This window comes from Centropristis striata, chromosome 6 (assembly GCF_030273125.1).
Source record: "Centropristis striata isolate RG_2023a ecotype Rhode Island chromosome 6, C.striata_1.0, whole genome shotgun sequence".
Lineage (NCBI taxonomy): Eukaryota > Metazoa > Chordata > Actinopteri > Perciformes > Serranidae > Centropristis > Centropristis striata.
The window spans coordinates 26,463,100-26,480,225 of NC_081522.1; the positions used below are offsets into that span (position 1 = coordinate 26,463,100).

A 17,126-nucleotide genomic window follows, 5' to 3' on the forward strand; every position below is an offset into this window, starting at 1 on the left:
TCTGTGTTTTTTCCCTGTGTGTGTGTGCAGGGGTGAGGCTTCCAGACTCCGCCCCACGAGCATCTCCACCTGGTCTCCCCGCCGCAGCTGCCTGCAATCACCTCATCACCCTGCAGCATATCTACCTCGGCAGTATCCCTTTGTGCCTATTACCCTGCCCGTAATATCTACTAAGATAATAAAGACTATTTTTGTTTTTCACCCTCTGCGTTTGGGTCTGTTCTTCAGGGAACCTTAACAATTATTATATCATCATCATTGTTTTTATTATTTAATAGGCTTTGCTATGCAGTTCAATTAATGTGAGTGTTATGCCCCTGTCTCGGGGGCCGAGAACACAACATGAAAAGGCCCCATCTTACCCATCTCCCAATTAGCCATAAACAAAGATTAGTTTAAAGAGCAGGTAATACTTATTTACAATAATAACTTTGGTGAATACATATATATTCTTCAACTTAGGGGTGGACTAAGGCCAAAATAACAAACAAAACAATCCTGTCAGAAATCTATGGAGCCCCTTAAGGGACATTGAAAGAAAAAAAATCGAAGTAAAAAATTATATTTTAAAGATTTGCGAAATATTGCAAGATCTTTGCAATATCTCGCAAAGGTTTTGCGAGAAATCGCAATAATTTCATTTAAATTGATGTACTTCCGGGTCACTTTGGCCCATAGAGACTGTAAAGACAACGATGGAGAGCATTCACCGAGATCTGTGGTCCAGACGCGTAGCCAGTAATGGGCCTACTCACTGCTTACTCACTGGCCCACCCAGCCAAGTTTGATAAAAACATATTTTGTTACAAAAAAATATAAACATGTATGTAAGAAAGGAAATACATGTATAATTGTATTTGTAACTCGGCCCGTGTGGGATGAGCCTCTCCACACCCTGGAACTCTGTGTTGTGTTGTTTATGATGATGTAGGGCGGAGGAGGGACCAGTCGGACACGGCTGGTCGTTATATTACGGCTCGGACCGCATCATGCTTAATTTCTCACAACGGCTGGCCACTCAACCTTAAACAGTACAAGTAAACACTGGCGTGAGACAACAGAAAGTCTAAAGGCCGGTGTTGTGTCCTTACTGGTTTCCACACTAACTGGTTGCCGTAGGCTATGATCTGCGCATTTTCTGTTACGCATGAGCTGTCCGTGGCACTGAAAACACTTGCCGTTAATGTGAGAATTCTGTCTGATGCAGAAGAGCCTTGATTCCCAAACAAAGTATACATAGGATACATGAGCTATGATGTCAGACCATACATTCCTCCACCATTGAGATGATTTAAGTGCCAGAAATATCGACATGTAGCAGCAAATTGTAGAGGGAAACAAAGGTGTGGAAGATGTGCAGGCGATCACAAGTATGGGAAATGTGAGCAAGGGGCTAAGCTAAAGTGCTGCAACTGTGGCGGGGAACACAGCTCAACCAATAGGGGATGTGAAGTGAGCAAGAAAGCGTCTGAGGTGCAGCGAGTTAAAGTGTGTCAAGGAGTAACGTACTCCGAGGCAGTTAAGAAAGTGTCCAAGCAGGCAGAGGCATCCAAATCAGTTTACAGAGAGAGAAGCAACGTGCAATGTGACGGAACTGATCAGGTGATAATAAATGAAGATACGCTCATAGTGAGCAAGAGTGACTTGGTAACACTTTCTATGAAGACTACATCTATAGTGCATTATGAGCGCATTCATAGTGAATTATAATGCTCATTATAATCAATCATAATGCATTATGACTGCACTCATAAACACATAAAGCTTCATGATGCACTATATCAACAGTTATAAATATAGCTTTTAATGACTATTAAATCCAAGTGTCTTATGAGTGCTCTTGACTGGTTATAAACTACAGGCTGACTGATGAGGCTTATAATACATTACAACTGCTCATACCCCTCTATACACACACCTCAACAATCAATTGTTATAAGGACTCATAGGATGCCATAAGTATAAATAATGACTTATGATGCAGCATAGCTTCTTTTAAATGCATGAAAATGTGTTACACTTTACTTAACGCCAACAATGAAACAACATGATTAGCTATACTGCATTATAGATGCGTCTATATGAACCTCACTTTACTTAAAGCATACATTGATCATTTATTTATACTTATGGCATCTCTACAATATACAAAAACATGTCGGGGCTGGCGGAGTCAGGAGCAGGAACACAAAAGAGGAGATGGCCATCTCACGCCTTAGTATCGGACACACAGGATTAAACCAAAAACTCCATAGAATAGGCAAGCACCCTACAGGGCTTTGCAGCCACTGTAATAAACCAGAAACTGTCCAACATGTGCTGATAGAATGTAAGATGTGCATGGCTGAAAGAAAGACTTCTAGAGGATGGGAAACACAGTAACATCCTGGAAAGTCTTCTTGGGAAAAAATCAGGCAAAGAAAACAAGACCCTATTTAATTATCTGAGGGAAACAGGACTTATAGAGAGAATTTAGTTATGTATTTAAGTATTATTACTATTGTTTCCCTTTTTTCCCGTTAAATCATTTATTTATCTTAATATTAATATTATTATCTAGCCTGGCTAACACCAGACCAAATCTCATTTGAGATTAGGTCTGGACACCTGCCGTTCATTTTTCCGTAGAGGAGGTGTGGTTTACGATCCTCCGGAGCCGTTGAGGATCGTAAACCACACGCTTAGAATGTCTATCAAAAGTGTCTGTAGGTAGCTCTTAGCCAATCAGATCAGTTTTACCAGATGACGTAGTAGAGCAACAGAAATGGATGTTTGTTGTGTGTGTGTCTGTGAGAGAGTGTTGTTTGCTGCTTTGCTTCTCCAGTTCTCGCTTTCTTCAAGATTATTTATTTTCACGCTTTATTCCCCCTCATGTCCTTCAGCCACACACATCCACTGATTTTATGGGCAACAAACAAGCTGCTGCGGGTCTCTCAGCGGCCCTGCTGTCCCCCGGCTCGGAGCGAGATCACCAGCGGTGACCGGCGGTCTCACCGGCTCGATGCAACGAGCCGCCGAGACCGCCGGTGCGGCGCTAATAGCCCCGCTACCGGTGATCTCGCTACCAGCCGGGGGACAGCGGAGCCGCCGAGAGACCTTTCGCCTTTCAACTTTCGCTCTAAACTATTTAAAACACCATCTACAGCTAAAGAGAGTTTCGTGTCTGCAGCAGCCATGTTGGATCCGGAAAGCTTCCGTCTGCTGAGTAGTACACGTCATCGTCTAACCGTCCCTCCCCGCTCTGTGATTGGATCCCTAAAACAGGGCTAAGAAACTGGCTTGGTTGCCAGACCGCCTGGAGGTTCGAAATTAAATTCGAGCGCGCAAGGCAGTCTGGGTATACCCAGGCTAATTATTATCATTATTATATTACTTTATGTATTTTAATATTTTTATTTATTATTATATTTCTTTATTTTTCTTTCTTTCTTTTATTAGTATTTTTATTTTCTCTCCTTATTTTCCTGTCTATCTACTGCTCCACACACCAGTCCAGTAGGTGGCAGTAATGCACCTGTACGTTGGTCTGCCAACCGCCAATAAAACTCAAAAGAAGAAAAAGAACATACAAACGCAGTTTGCAAATAATGACCACAGTCATAACAGTGGGCTTACTTTTTTTTCCTTCCCCCATTTGTGGCGCCATCTGGATGGACGGCGCCCTAGCATTTGACTTGCCTATACTGCCTTTACCACGGGCCGGCTCTGACCGGGTGGAGCACAAGCTCTGGGGACAGTAGTGGAAAGCAGGCTTGTTGATCTGTCTGAGGAAAGATGATCGGTGGATAAGGACACATGACAACTGATGAGCAAGAAGGGGAGGAGGAGGAGGATGAGAAGGAGGAGGAGGGATCAAAGGTAAAGAGATAATAAAACAGCAATAAGGCTTAATATGAACACGCTTGAGGAAAAAGTGTCACACCACAAACTAAGGGGGAGATATGTTGGGACAGCCTTTGAGGTCACTATACTCTTTGTTTTTCACTTTATTGTGTCTGGGGACCCTGCTGACCATTGTCATCTGGCACATGGGCGACAACAAGTAAGTTTGTAACTAATTTTCCCAGTCAGAAAGGAGTGTGCTGCTGACAGGACGACAGGCAAGAGTCGCAGATCACAAGGACATAGCAGTTGAGGAAATAGTAATCGAGTCATGAGTCATGTCAAAAGATACAAGGCTGTGAAAATGTGTAGTAAGTGTGAACTGATGGTGTGGATATGTCTTAAACGACACCATGTGTATTCAATTGTGTTGTAATGTTTTTTTCAACTTCATTTAATTTATACAGCCAAAAACCAGTCTGTACAGAATACGACACCTTCTGTCCCTTAACCCTCACTTCGACAAGGCAAAACTCTTTTAAAAACAACCCAAACCTTTAACAGGGAAAATCTGTGCCTGTATCTGTAATTTACCTCAATAAATACGGGCATGTTATTGCCTTTGTAAGCAAATTTATGAATCTGGTTGCTTAGAACTTCGACTAACACACACACACACACACACACATTCATCTGACGACGTCACACTTGGCTGGTGTGTTGAGAAACCAAGGAAGTGCAGTGCTGATTGTGAAAAAGCTTATATTGTGGCTAAAATATTTTTAAAAGTTTTGCTATGGCACTATACATCTCAATGAAGTAGGTTGATTTTGTATGTACATAGTTTTATGGCTATAAGTTTAACTTTTTCCTTGTTAACAACACAGCAAAAATAATGGCCACTCCTGCTCCAGATACCATTCACAGGCCATATGACAGAAGTTGAGACAAAATAAAAATAGCGAGAGGTCCTAGATTGTAGATTAGAGGCTTAATATCACATGTGAAATTGTTTGGTTGAGCACCCCAACGGGCACTGCAATTATATAGTATAATGACAACCTGTCATAGGTTTTTGGTTTTTAGTCCCACAGGTGCAGACAGGGACTCATACAATACAAGACTCCAACTGGACTACATCAGAGTTCTTTTTTTTTAATTGAATTTCGTTCTCATGTGATGCTGACAACATAATGTAACACTAAAATATCCACTTGTTCCGTCCACAGTAATGTGGAACCTTACAGACCACCTCGTCATAAGAAAAGTCCTCCTCGACTTTCTGAACTCTGCAAAGGCTGCGGGTGAAAGCAGACATGCTTCCCTTGTTGTGACTGTCACTATTTCTCTTATTAAAAAATGAATTAATGGACATTTTTATTTTTGCTGATATCTGTATTTGGATGTGTGTGTGTGTGTGTCACAGGGAGGTCATTGCCAAAGTAAAAGAGCGTTACTCTCAAAACTGGATGAAGCAGGAAAACAATTACACAAAGTTCAGGTAAAAAAAAAAAGATCATTTTGGATTTTTTTTCATACATTTTTTTATACATATGCTGTTCCTCCAGTGTTCATAGTTCATGTAGGCAGGAATTACATACAGTTCATGAACAATGACAGTATTTAAGAGGTATTTTAAATACGTCTGAAATTCTGATATGAAAGAAGAAACTTTTTATTTGTTTTTATTGTTATTATTTTTATTGAATTAACTATTTATTTGGCAACTTACATTTTGAAGGTCAGTCAACACTATTGACCATCTATTATTAAATAAAGTCCTTGTGGTTCCTCAGATCTGAGCTGAGCAGCAAGTGTAATGGTTTTGACAAGGCCATCATTACCCAGGCCAACACTCCAGTGGGATCCAAGATTGTGTTTGATGGACAAAAGAAGAGGAGCCTCGAGGTGACCCCGGAGATTTTCAGCACCTTTGCAAAGGTCTGTTGTGTCTCATTCATTGATATTTCCATCATTAACATCTGTCACTATTTTGGTATCATGATTGTTCCTCAGATGTTTTACCACAGACATTATTTAACTGCTTTGCTCTTGTAACTTCTGCTACAAGTCAAGCAGGTTACATTTCTTTAATCCAATATAATGTGACTTCAATACAGTGACCTACTTTTCATGACATAGCTATTTACATTTGTAAAAGCAGAATGGTTAGACTCTGACAACTCATAAAGGTGAGGTAAGGTACACTATGGCGGTGCACCAATCAGTACACAAACAGATCACACCAATTACTGTCATTCAACAGACAAAAAGGAGCAGGAACCATTTCTTATTAAATTTAATGGTCAGGAAATGGTGGCAGATTTATGTTGTTTTATGTATAGATTTATGTGTATCTGTAACCAAATGGTAGCACCCTGAACTCACTGAACAAAGGTGGCTAAGGTGGGCAGGGTTTAACAGGACATTCTTTATGACTTTGTACACTTGGGAGAGATCAATTAAATTCACTTCTGCAATTTTACTGTGTATTCTAACAATCCCTCCTCACCTGTTACTGTTTTGACCCATACCAATAAAAGAGATTATGAAAACAGATACAATAAAGACATTTTAAAAAAAAAATCTCATTAAGATGACGTCAATTTAAAACTTCTGAGCTTTTGATTAAAGTACATGTGCCGATGATCCTTTGCCAGTTCAGTACCAGTATGAACTTAACTTTTCAACAATTATTATTGCTGTTGATTCCAGGAGCATGTTTTCTGTTGCTGTTGATTCCAGGAGCATCCACTCCCAAATCAAACGTGGGACACGTGTGCTGTTGTTGGGAACGGAGAGATCCTGACTGACAGCGGCTGTGGAAAGATGATCCATTCAGCTCAGTTTGTTATCAGGTGAGAAAGTTGTCCAATGTCGTGGCTTGACAGGCGGTCGCAATTCCATATAACATTCTCTTTATCTTCTCTTTGTTCAGGTGCAACCTTCCTCCTTTGGAAGACGACTATGAGAAAGATGTGGGCACCAAGACTGACCTTGTGACAGCAAACCTAAGCATCCTCAAAAAGAAGTGAGCGAGATCACAAATCTCACTGCACCTTAAAATTTTCTTTAGTTTTGTCACTTCACATCTGTTGTTTATTTTCAGGTACGGGGCTCTACAGGGGCGTCGCCGTCCGTTTGTGGAGAGCCTGGGAATCTATGGCAACTCTCTTCTTCTCCTTTCTGGCCTCACTTCTGAGTGCCTGCGGGCTGTCTACAGTATTGAGGACTTTGAAAGCCCCATCCGACCTGTTTTCTTTAACCCTGAATACTTTCAGAAACTGGCTGTCTTCTGGCGCTCCCAAGGCATAAAAGCATTGAGGCTCAGCACCGGCATAATGATGACTAGCCTGGCACTGGAACTCTGTGCTAACGTGCATCTGTACGGGTTCTGGCCCTTCAGTAATCATCCACATGGACTCTATGCCCTGACTAACCACTACTACGATGATGCACAATTTAATGCAAAATTCCATGTCATGCCGATTGAGTTTGACCTCTTGTTGCAGCTGCACAGTCAGGGGGTGCTCAGGCTTCACCTGGAAGATTGTCGGCCAGGTAAAACGTAGTTCCAGGAACTAATGGAAGCTGACAGGACAGGAGAAAAGTGGTTTGTAGTCTACTCACTCATAAAGTCTGTCATACTTTTGAATGAATAGACAGATGTATTTTGGTTGATGACACAGATTAAATGTGTTCAAGCAAGGTAGTTATCAAGTTTGGTAAATGACCAAACTTGATAACTCAAGTGAGCCAATTTTAAAATTCCATTAATGTTTGTGATTTTTTTTTTTTTACTTGTTAACAGCGTGAGGTGAAAAAGATAACTATAAATTGAATAAATATTTTTTGACAAAGTCTTTGTATATAATTTGTGGCTGGAGTGGAATTCTAAATCCAGTTTATATGTCGGGGGGATAACTGCTTAGATAGGAAGGACTGATTCGGCCAGAGAACGACTCCTAGCCCATCTGCATGCCAGCGTATACAAGTCTGGCGCACCGACAAGGCAAAGCTCCCCCACACACTTTGCTGACACAATGGCAAGGAGAAATGCAGTCTCCAACGACAGCCACTTCAAGTCCAACTCATTCAGTGGCTCGAACAATGGTAAGGAAAAGGACCTCAGGACTATAAGCAAGTCCCATGGTGGTACTGTAACAGGAGAGGCCCAGGGCTACAGGCCTTGAATAAATTAACACCAAATTGCAACACTTTAACAAAAGATTAAAAATAACTAGAAAATTTCCTCTGGGGAAATTCTGAAAGGGCCATGGGGGCAACTGCCGGTGTGTGTACACATGATGAGATTCTTCAGAGATTTCAAACTATGCACTTTAACCTCGAAATGTGTGTGTGTAGCGAAAATCACATAAAGTTACCTGTGTGTGTGTGTAATTAAAATCACATAAAGTTACCTGTGTGTGTGTGTGTGCGCGTGTGTGTGTGTGTATCTGTAACTGTAATCACATCAAAGATCAAAGGCAATCAGATCAAAGCAATCAACAGAATTAACTGACACCTGTTCCGGCATAGTGACAGCAGAGGTGGACAGACAAGAAATTTCTGGCCTCGAACAGAAAGCATTTTTGGCAAAACCATAATAGCTATCATTGATCCGACTTCACTTTGAGCGTCCTGAGTTCTTCCTGAACGTCTACATATGTTTTTTTTTTCAGAAAAATTAAAAAATAGCTTTCTTAGAGCGATCTAAAAAAACTGTTAGATCTCCCTTCTTCAGAAATCTTCCTGCATTTTTAATATGGGAGCCAATGAGGCTGTTGGTGCGTGTTGGTGGCGCATCTGTGCGTCCAACGCCCAAACTATAACTCTGACAGCTTTAACAGAGGATTGTGAGTGAGAAGACAAATTTTCCTACGTTTCTATGTATAAATTATTTCTGTAGAGTGGAATTTGCGGCCTGGAGCGCAGTTTTCAAATTTATTTTTTGACAATTTTTTCTCTCCCTCTACACTCTGGCGATGATGTCACACACTGTGACACGAACATTCCGTGCAATACACACCCATTATAATCTCAGAATTTCTCCAAAAATGATCATGGTCATTGAACAGGGATTGATAAAAAACTATATGACCTATCGAAACGTGGATTAATACACCGATACACAAGACTTGTGTCTACTGTTTAAAGTTTAAATGGAGTCTCTACGTGAAATTATGCCGAAGAAGTAGACGTTTTAAAAATCTCCAATTATTGTTCTTTTTCGCTCATTTTTTTCCGGCCGTCCCATTCATTTCAATGCAAAATTTGCCCCGAGCACTGGTCCCTACAGCTATTGCTGTATGGGACCAGTGCTCGGTGAGATTGCCCACGCCACCTAGATTTAAGAAGAGCCTAGGACTCTATTAAAAACACAGGTTCTTAAAATCAGGAGGAGCAGAGCTTTAAAATAACCTAACAGAAAAACAGATTATGGAAAATACAAGAGGAGGATTTATTTTAAGAGTTCGATGAGCTTGGCAGATGAAAGTCAATAAATTACTTATGTCCCAGGAGGACACAGTTTACACAAGTCTCCTGAATCTCTGGCTCCGGTTGTACACGGTCCGCTCCCAGCCGTGGATCTGGGGAGAACAAAGAAAGACAGACGAGTATCTGGTTCCTCAGGAAATGCCGGCAATGCTGTCAGTTTAACAGTAGTGCCGCCAGAAGATTGTTTTTGGTACTCACGATTTATCCATGTCGCAGTCGTAACTAACGACCCGGAATGGAGTAGCAAGGCCTTGGCGGACACTTCCTCTCCTGCCGACCTCTCCGGTTCCTGACGGAAGCCCACATCCTGTCGGTCGCTTATCCATGAGTCGAGTACGCGATCCCACACTGTCGTCCTTCAACTCCTTCATCCTCACCGGATATTTCCTCTCGTCTTGCCTCACAATGTCGCTGTCCCCTGCGTCTCTCTCTCTCTGCCTGTGCCGTCTGTATTTCTTCCTGTGTTTGGGGAGGATGGGCCCGCCCTACGTCGCCGATTGGTGATGGCCACCTTGTTCCTTGTCTCTTATTTGCTGTTATGATTGTCCGTCAACCGCCACACCGGTGCAGGTTATTGGTAATCAAGTAAAAATGAAGGCAGGCAGTACACACAATACTCGTCTCTCACCATGCAAATAAAACCAGTAAAACACAATAAAATCCTGTATAGTAAAACCACAAAAACATGCACAAGCAAAATAAAACATATGGTAATAAAATTATGCATAACAAGAAACCATAAAAACATGCTAGAGTTCTGTAAGTAATACAACAAGAAAAACACTCACTTCTGCCTTATTACAGTACCCTCTGGACCCGTGGTGGTTGAAGCCTTTGGACTCCCTTCAGGAAGTCCTTGAGCAGGTAGTGGGACCCTACGGTCCGTTTGTCCACCCTCAAATGTGCAGCCGAGATAGCAGCCACATAAACCTTCAGGGTCAACACAATTCTCTTGCTGTCCAATAAAGACTGCAAAAAGTGCAGTATCACTGGCACTGAAGAAGTATCCGGGGCTTCGCCGCGTGCCTCGCACCACTGTGAAACAACTCCCACCTGTTGGCATAAGCAATCTAGTGGAGGGTGCCCTTGAACTCAAGACCATGTGGACACTCTTTCTCTAGTCATCTGTCTGAGTAGCCCATTGGTATACCTCTGCAGAACTGGATCTTGTGTTTTATTTTTTATTTTTATTTTTTTACATTTTTACATTTTTGTACTCTTGGTCCCATGGCAGGGTATAAGGGGAGGGAGAAAGGGAGGGTACTAATATGGGATTATATTTTGAGTTTGTATGTTTGTATATGTATGTATGTATGTATGTATGTATGTATGCTCATTTCTGTATAACTAAAAATGCCTAAAATAAAGTTTTAAAAAATAAAAATTAAAAAAAACCTGTGGGAGAGCTCACCTGGTGGGCATGAGTCAATGTACCCAAAACAGTGCGTGGGTACAATAAAACATCCTGGGTCCCCACATTGACAATGGGTATGTACACAGTACCATTAGTCGCACTGACCAGTGCTGGAGAGGCTAAGAGGCCTGCGGGCAACCCTCGGCTGAGGGGTTCAAACAAGGTCTCATTTTCCAGGTAGTGTTTGGAGCAAGTGGCCGCCACAATTTTCATGGTACCCCCTGGAACCCTACATACCCTTCCACCCTTCACTTTGACCTGACCTGAGCTGACAGGAGCTTCCTTAGCTTGGTGACACTGCTGGAGGGCCTGTTGAATTTGGAGGGGAGCCTGCAACACAGAAGGTAAGTTAAAGAGAGCTGGGCCGTGTAGCACAAACAACTCCCAGTAAGATTCCTTGATAATGTTCATGCCCAACACACCAGGAACTGAGGGTACACCGGGTGGGGGATCCTTGACCACCAACACCCCCTGATTGGGAATCACTCTACCACAAAGCTGCACATCCAACTCAAAGTAACCTATGTATGGTATCGATAGCCCATTAGCAGCACTTAGCCTCAGCCAGTTACAAGACCGGAGTTTCTCTGGGCCCCAGGATTTAAAATGCTGTACAAAGAAACCTTCAGTTATAGTTGATACCATGGATCCAGTGTCAACCAAGCATGGAACTGGGACCCCACCCATTGAGAGGGTAAGATGTGGGCAGGCTGCCACCAAATTTTCAGAACCATCCACTACAGCCTCAGAGCCAGAGAAGCCCACACCCGAACTTTGGCTCAACAGTTCAGGAGGTGAGAGTTTCCCTGGTTCTGTGGGCAATCCCTGTTGTTAGTAGTGAAGCGGGCTGCTACTGAGGCTGGCTGGGGCCTTGTAGCTACATTTTTGCTCCTACATCTATCAAGGTGGCAGTAGGATGGCCTCGGACAAATTGTTTCAGTTCCCTGCGTAGAGAACAATCAGACACACACTCCACAAACTGATCTCTGAGTAACACTTCTTTATTCACCAGCCCATCAGGGCCAAGAGTTGCATGTTGGGCAATTTGTGTTATTAGCACAATTACCAAATATTCTGGTAAAATAAAGATGAAGTAATATGCTTTGGTGTTTGGTGTTACGAGATCTCTACTCAGATATTTGAACAGCTGGAGAAAGGGAAGACACAAGATGTTTCTTTCAGACAATAACACAATCTATTGTTTCCTCTTTTAAAAACGTATTTAAAACAACAACATCAACAAACAAACAAAATACATTTAAACTAAATTTAAAGTAAAAGCAATAATCTTTGTCAAAAATAAATAAATAAAAACACCGGCATTTGCCGATTGTGAGGTCTCTTTTGTGTTAAAAGGGAAGCAAAAGGATGTTATTCTTTAAAAAATGGTCTACTTTCGCATATCTAACATTAATTTTACTGTGCAATTTAAGACACCATAACTGTTTTTTTACGTTAAAAAAATACACATCAATTCAGCTTAACTCACCATTTGTATGCCAGTACTTTTTAGTTGTCTTTTATAGCACCTTTCTAGCTCTAAATCTATAATAGTGGTTTTGTAGCCTAAATTCAACAAAACTGCAGCCTTTTTACTTTTTCAGCAAACATTACATGTGTATGTGTAATGACATGTGCGCTATTTTCAGATCGATTCGCTCTGTACCAGAGAAACGCTCATTTGAGTCGTTTTGACAAACGCTAATTCAGGTCGGTTTGGGTGGCACTGACAGATGAGCCATTCTTTAGATCTTGTTGTTCATTTAGTACATGGTTTAGCATGGCTCTGCTCACGGGAGTCAACACATCGACAAGGCGTTCACTCGCTAACAGTGAATGCCGTGCTCACCACCCTGACGTCCGTTATTTTGATATTCGCTTTGGGAGCACTAATTTGGTAAGTTAAGAGTTGTTTAAGTGCCATATTGTAACGGTGTGCATTCTGTCCGTTAAATGTGATTTGGCTAGCTTCATTTGTAAATGCCTCACTTAACTGTTAGCTAATTTACATGTAAAGAGGGATTAGAAAGTGGACTTGTGGGATTTTTATGTCAAAGTGGAAATTTTGTCTTGTGTAGAAGTTGTCTGGTAAATTTGATAAAGTTGATTTTACCACACAATGTCGACTGGAACTGCAGGTTTCATCTGCATGCATTTTCCGGGCATGTCTTGGCTTAACGGTTACTGAATGTTGTTTTGTACGGATGGTTTAACTTTAAAGTTAAGATCACATCAGTTTCAATTTCACATTTTACCGGACCATTTCTGTGTTTTTGTAACGCACGTAAACTGACTTGTAATCAGTGTGGAAAAATAACCGCAGTCCAACGGTCAAGTGTTCCCAGTCTTTGCATGGTTAAGGTCATTCCGACTGTCAAACAGAAATAAGATTTTGTTGAAAACAAATGATAATAAATAAAAAATATATAATATCTCTCTTCTTAACCTGAGAGTGTAGCAATACCCTTTTGTTGATGTCTTGGTTTAGAGATATAAGAACTGTTTAAATTTTCCATTTGTCACAATATCTATAGATTAGCAAGAACTTAAGTCTGAGTAAGGTGAAATATGTTCATAAACCTGTTTTAATAAGTTTGGGATTAAGACATTTCACACGGTCTGTGAGGTTAATACATCAATCAATATAATACTTCAAGGATATTGTACATAGTGCTTTTGTTGAAAGTGTATTATCTTGCTTAACATGTCATTCTTTTTTCTCTGAAGGCTGAAGCAACAGGCCGACATACAGAGTCTTCAACCTGGTATGTTATTGGCAAACATTAAGCTTTTTTAGATATTTGTTTTGCATAGTTGCTGAAATGTAAATTAATGCACCACAATCAAATTAATCTAAAACCTGTTTCACAAGTGTTTTCAATTGATGAGCTGTAGATTTGTTTGGGTGATAATATTGTTTAATTTTACCATGGCTTGGCCTACAGCGCAAAGAGGTCATAAATGATGACCTACCTGTTGGAGAGATCCTGGAACGCTGGCCTGCTCTTAAAATAGAGTCAAAGGTAAACAATGTTTTTTTTTTAAGTAAAACTATCTAGGCACATGTATTCAATTTCATTCTTCAGACTGACTTTGTCAGTGATAAGCTGAAAATATCCATTCAGGTTTGCAGTAAATTCCATTGAGTGTAATTTGGTAGTGTAGTGGTATGGATGTTTTCCCCCAAACTTGAACCAGCTCAAGGTCAATGTTTGGCAGTACTGGGCAGTATTCAGGAATGCTTTGTTGCTGTTTATATCTCCTTACAGGGCCACATATACATTACAATCTGACTTAAACATGAATGTACTTTGTACAGGTCTGTGCCGAGTTTCACAGGATTGCAAACATCAACCCGAAGAACCACTTCTATGCTGAGTTGGACCGACATGCCCCCCGTCTTCAGAGCTTGTTCAGAAAGAGAGCTGCACGCACAGGGAAAGTAGCTGACACTCTGGGTCAGCTCTTTGATGCTTATGACCACCAGGTAAATTGCTTAAGATTGTTGGTGCTTAAAAGTTGTACTATGTCGGTGTGTGTGTTTGTGTAGATATATAATAATTCATATCTGTTTTGTTACTGTTATTCTGTTTTCTTCTTACACGCAAGGAACAAGTTGATGTTCGCATCAAACGGGCTGCTGTCCTTCCTGCCCTCCCAGCTTATCTTCATGAAGATGACTCTACATTTCTGAAATTTTGGGATGTAAGTACAATTAAGCATTAGCTCTGCTACAATACAATTACCGGTATTTATTTTTATTTTGTTACATTGTTTAAGTTGCTGCAATGCAATAAGAAAAAAAATGAATTAAAAAATGAAATAAAAAAAAGATATATATTTGCTTATGTTTCGACCTATATCAATAGATATGGACCTTGTCTGTGAGAAATTTTTCAGCAAATGTTTCTTCTCTGCTGACCAGATTGCATTCTGGTTATTGTTGCAGGCAATAAGTAATTCCATAAGTAGTATAGATAATGTAGAGTATACAATGGATGCCAATCATAAAAAAAGGCATATACAACATATAGCATGTTTAATATTGTGCGAAGTGCTGAGTAACTTCCAACTATATTTCATTCATTTTAAGTGCTGAGTATGATTTATTCCTTTGGATGCCTTTAAAATGCAGCTCTTTAGCTTAAAAAATAAGTGTAAGTCTGAATTTTTCATTCCATTTAAATTGTTTTAGAATCTCTATTGCTTTTTTTTTTTTTCTTGCAACAATGACAATGGAAAATATTTAGTCAATTGAAGATCAATTTTTTTGTTTATAACATGGTAAAATGAACACATTTCAGGCTGGGAGACAAAAAATTCTGTTCTACATTTTACATAAATCATTTTATATAAATATGTTCCACATTTTATATTGACTGTGACCTGCAACTGACCTGAGAAACCATTTGCATTTATGTATTGTGATAATTGTTTTGGATGGTTCTATCTGACTGTTTTCTGTCTTCATTACTGATGAATTGCCTGCAAACAGCTTTGGGAGATATCTCAGGTTATCTCACATAACAGTTCTCTGTTGTTGTCTTCAGATGGTGAAGTCTGATTAACCAAACACTGAAGATCTACCAGTGGGGATCCTCTTGATCAGTGCAGATTCAACAGATGCAACATTCTTCTGCCCAGAGACGACTGCAATTGTACTTGAGGGTAACATAGTTATGGAATTTTCCAAAATGGCTGAGGCATTTGTCACACTTTTTGCACTTTTGTATGCCTTGCATCTAAGTTACCCAAAAGGCATGTCAAACACATTTGACTTCATCCAGAAAGTACTTATGGGCCTGGATGATGGGAAGTTGAGGCCTCGGGTGCTGACCCTTGAGGGTCATTGTGACTTGCTGATTGTGGAGTGATCCTAATATGTGAACAAAGTTCACAACATTGCTCAGGCCTGGTTTTAGTTGTGTTATTGAATGTACTATGTACATTTAGGTTGTAACATTTGTACACAAAGTTTTATGGAAATGTCTAAAAGTGTCTAAATAATGTGTAATGTGTGACAGAGGATTTCATTCATATTGTCACAAAGTGATTGTTTTTTTGTTTTTTTTAAAGGCAGTTTTTTAAGTTTTGGAAGATAGGACAAACATTGTTTTGCGGTTCTGGACAGTGTTTTAAGTAATGCTTGCATTTTTAATGTTACCGTTTGGCAGCTGTTTTTGATAAGTCCTAATGTAACAAAGTGATTAGGAGTCCTCAGGTTTTCTTGCAAGGCCCTTGTACTATTTTTGGAATGTATTCTTCCATTTGCGACAATGTTTAATTGTGGTTACTCAATAAATTTGGTCTGGCATTTCAAATGTTTTTTTTTTCTATTCAAAACGTATGTATTTGGGGCTTTTTAGTTAAAGCTACTTAAAACATTTTTTGAAACTGATTACATAAAATGTTTCAAGGTAAACTAACTTGCAGTTTTGCTTTTAAATTAAGTAATGTTTTTAATTATAAAGGAGTTTTTGTGCATTGTTAATTTAAATTAAAACACTTAAGTACATATTAAGTGAATCATTTCTTACAGACAACTTTTTTATGTTAAATGTAATGAAAATATTTAAGGAAGACATACTTAATTCTATTCTTACTGTGAAAACAAAATACCAAGTAAAAAGTACTTAAACAAGAATGTTTGTGTAACTTAAACACAAATTTAGTTAGTGCCACTTAAAATTATTTAGTTAAAGCTACCTAATTTAAAATGTCAATATAACACACAAAGTTGAGTAAGTGAAACTAGAAAATTTCGATGTAATCAGTTTCACCAATTTTTTTGAGTTATATTAACTTGTCTGGTTTTACAGTGTGCAGCCTGTTGTTGAGTTTAGTGTTGCAGATGCAGCTGTGGCGGGCCGCAAATGGGAAACACGATTATTATTGTTATTATTATTATTATTATTATTATTGTTATTATTGTTACGGCCTGGGCCCGTTGCACAAAAGTAGGATTAATACATCCAGGATAAGTGACTGAGCCGGGCTCAAAGAATCCAAAACAACAGCGTCCAGGCTCAGTTGGTTGCACAAAGCCCAATCCAGGATGAGCAGACACGGATTCATCAAGCCAGGTGAAACCTATCCTGGATAAGTGCGCGCTCGCGGCTCCCTCAGATAGACCCTGCCACCGATCACAGATTCACTGATTCACCATGGCGAGTAGAGCGGCTTACTTTTCCCTGTCGGAGGGAGAAATCCGGTTGGAGGCATACTAGGAGGTAAAACACATAATTAAAAAAGTAAGGCAACACCGCCACAGTGATAAAGCAAAGAGAAAACGCGTGGCAAAGTATTGCTGAGCGCCTGAATGTGTAAGTAGTGCACAACTACACACTCACCGCTCCGCTGAAACATCATTATTACAATCCAAATAGTTAAT

The 17,126-nt window shown here is 40.1% G+C and overlaps 1 protein-coding gene across 1 annotated transcript; it reads left to right on the plus strand.

Annotated features, from left to right (window-relative positions):
* Positions 1 to 3,941: 3,941 nt before the first annotated feature.
* On the plus strand, positions 3,942 to 7,394 carry LOC131973043 (alpha-2,8-sialyltransferase 8F-like). The gene is made up of 7 exons (XM_059334887.1): positions 3,942 to 4,042; positions 5,052 to 5,126; positions 5,249 to 5,323; positions 5,619 to 5,763; positions 6,568 to 6,680; positions 6,761 to 6,853; positions 6,932 to 7,394. Exons 1-7 carry the CDS (start codon positions 3,942 to 3,944, stop codon positions 7,392 to 7,394), a joined length of 1,065 nt encoding a protein of 354 aa, XP_059190870.1.
* Positions 7,395 to 17,126: the final 9,732 nt, after the last annotated feature.

Excerpts from the sequence above, each read along its gene's own strand:
- LOC131973043 (XM_059334887.1), top strand. The coding sequence starts at position 3,942 with ATGTTGGGACAGCCTTTGAGGTCACTATACTCTTTGTTTTTCACTTTA. Across the intron at positions 5,324-5,618 it reads AACAATTACACAAAGTTCAG|ATCTGAGCTGAGCAGCAAGT; the intron begins GTAAAAAAAAAA and ends GTGGTTCCTCAG. Across the intron at positions 6,681-6,760 it reads TCAGCTCAGTTTGTTATCAG|GTGCAACCTTCCTCCTTTGG; the intron begins GTGAGAAAGTTG and ends CTCTTTGTTCAG.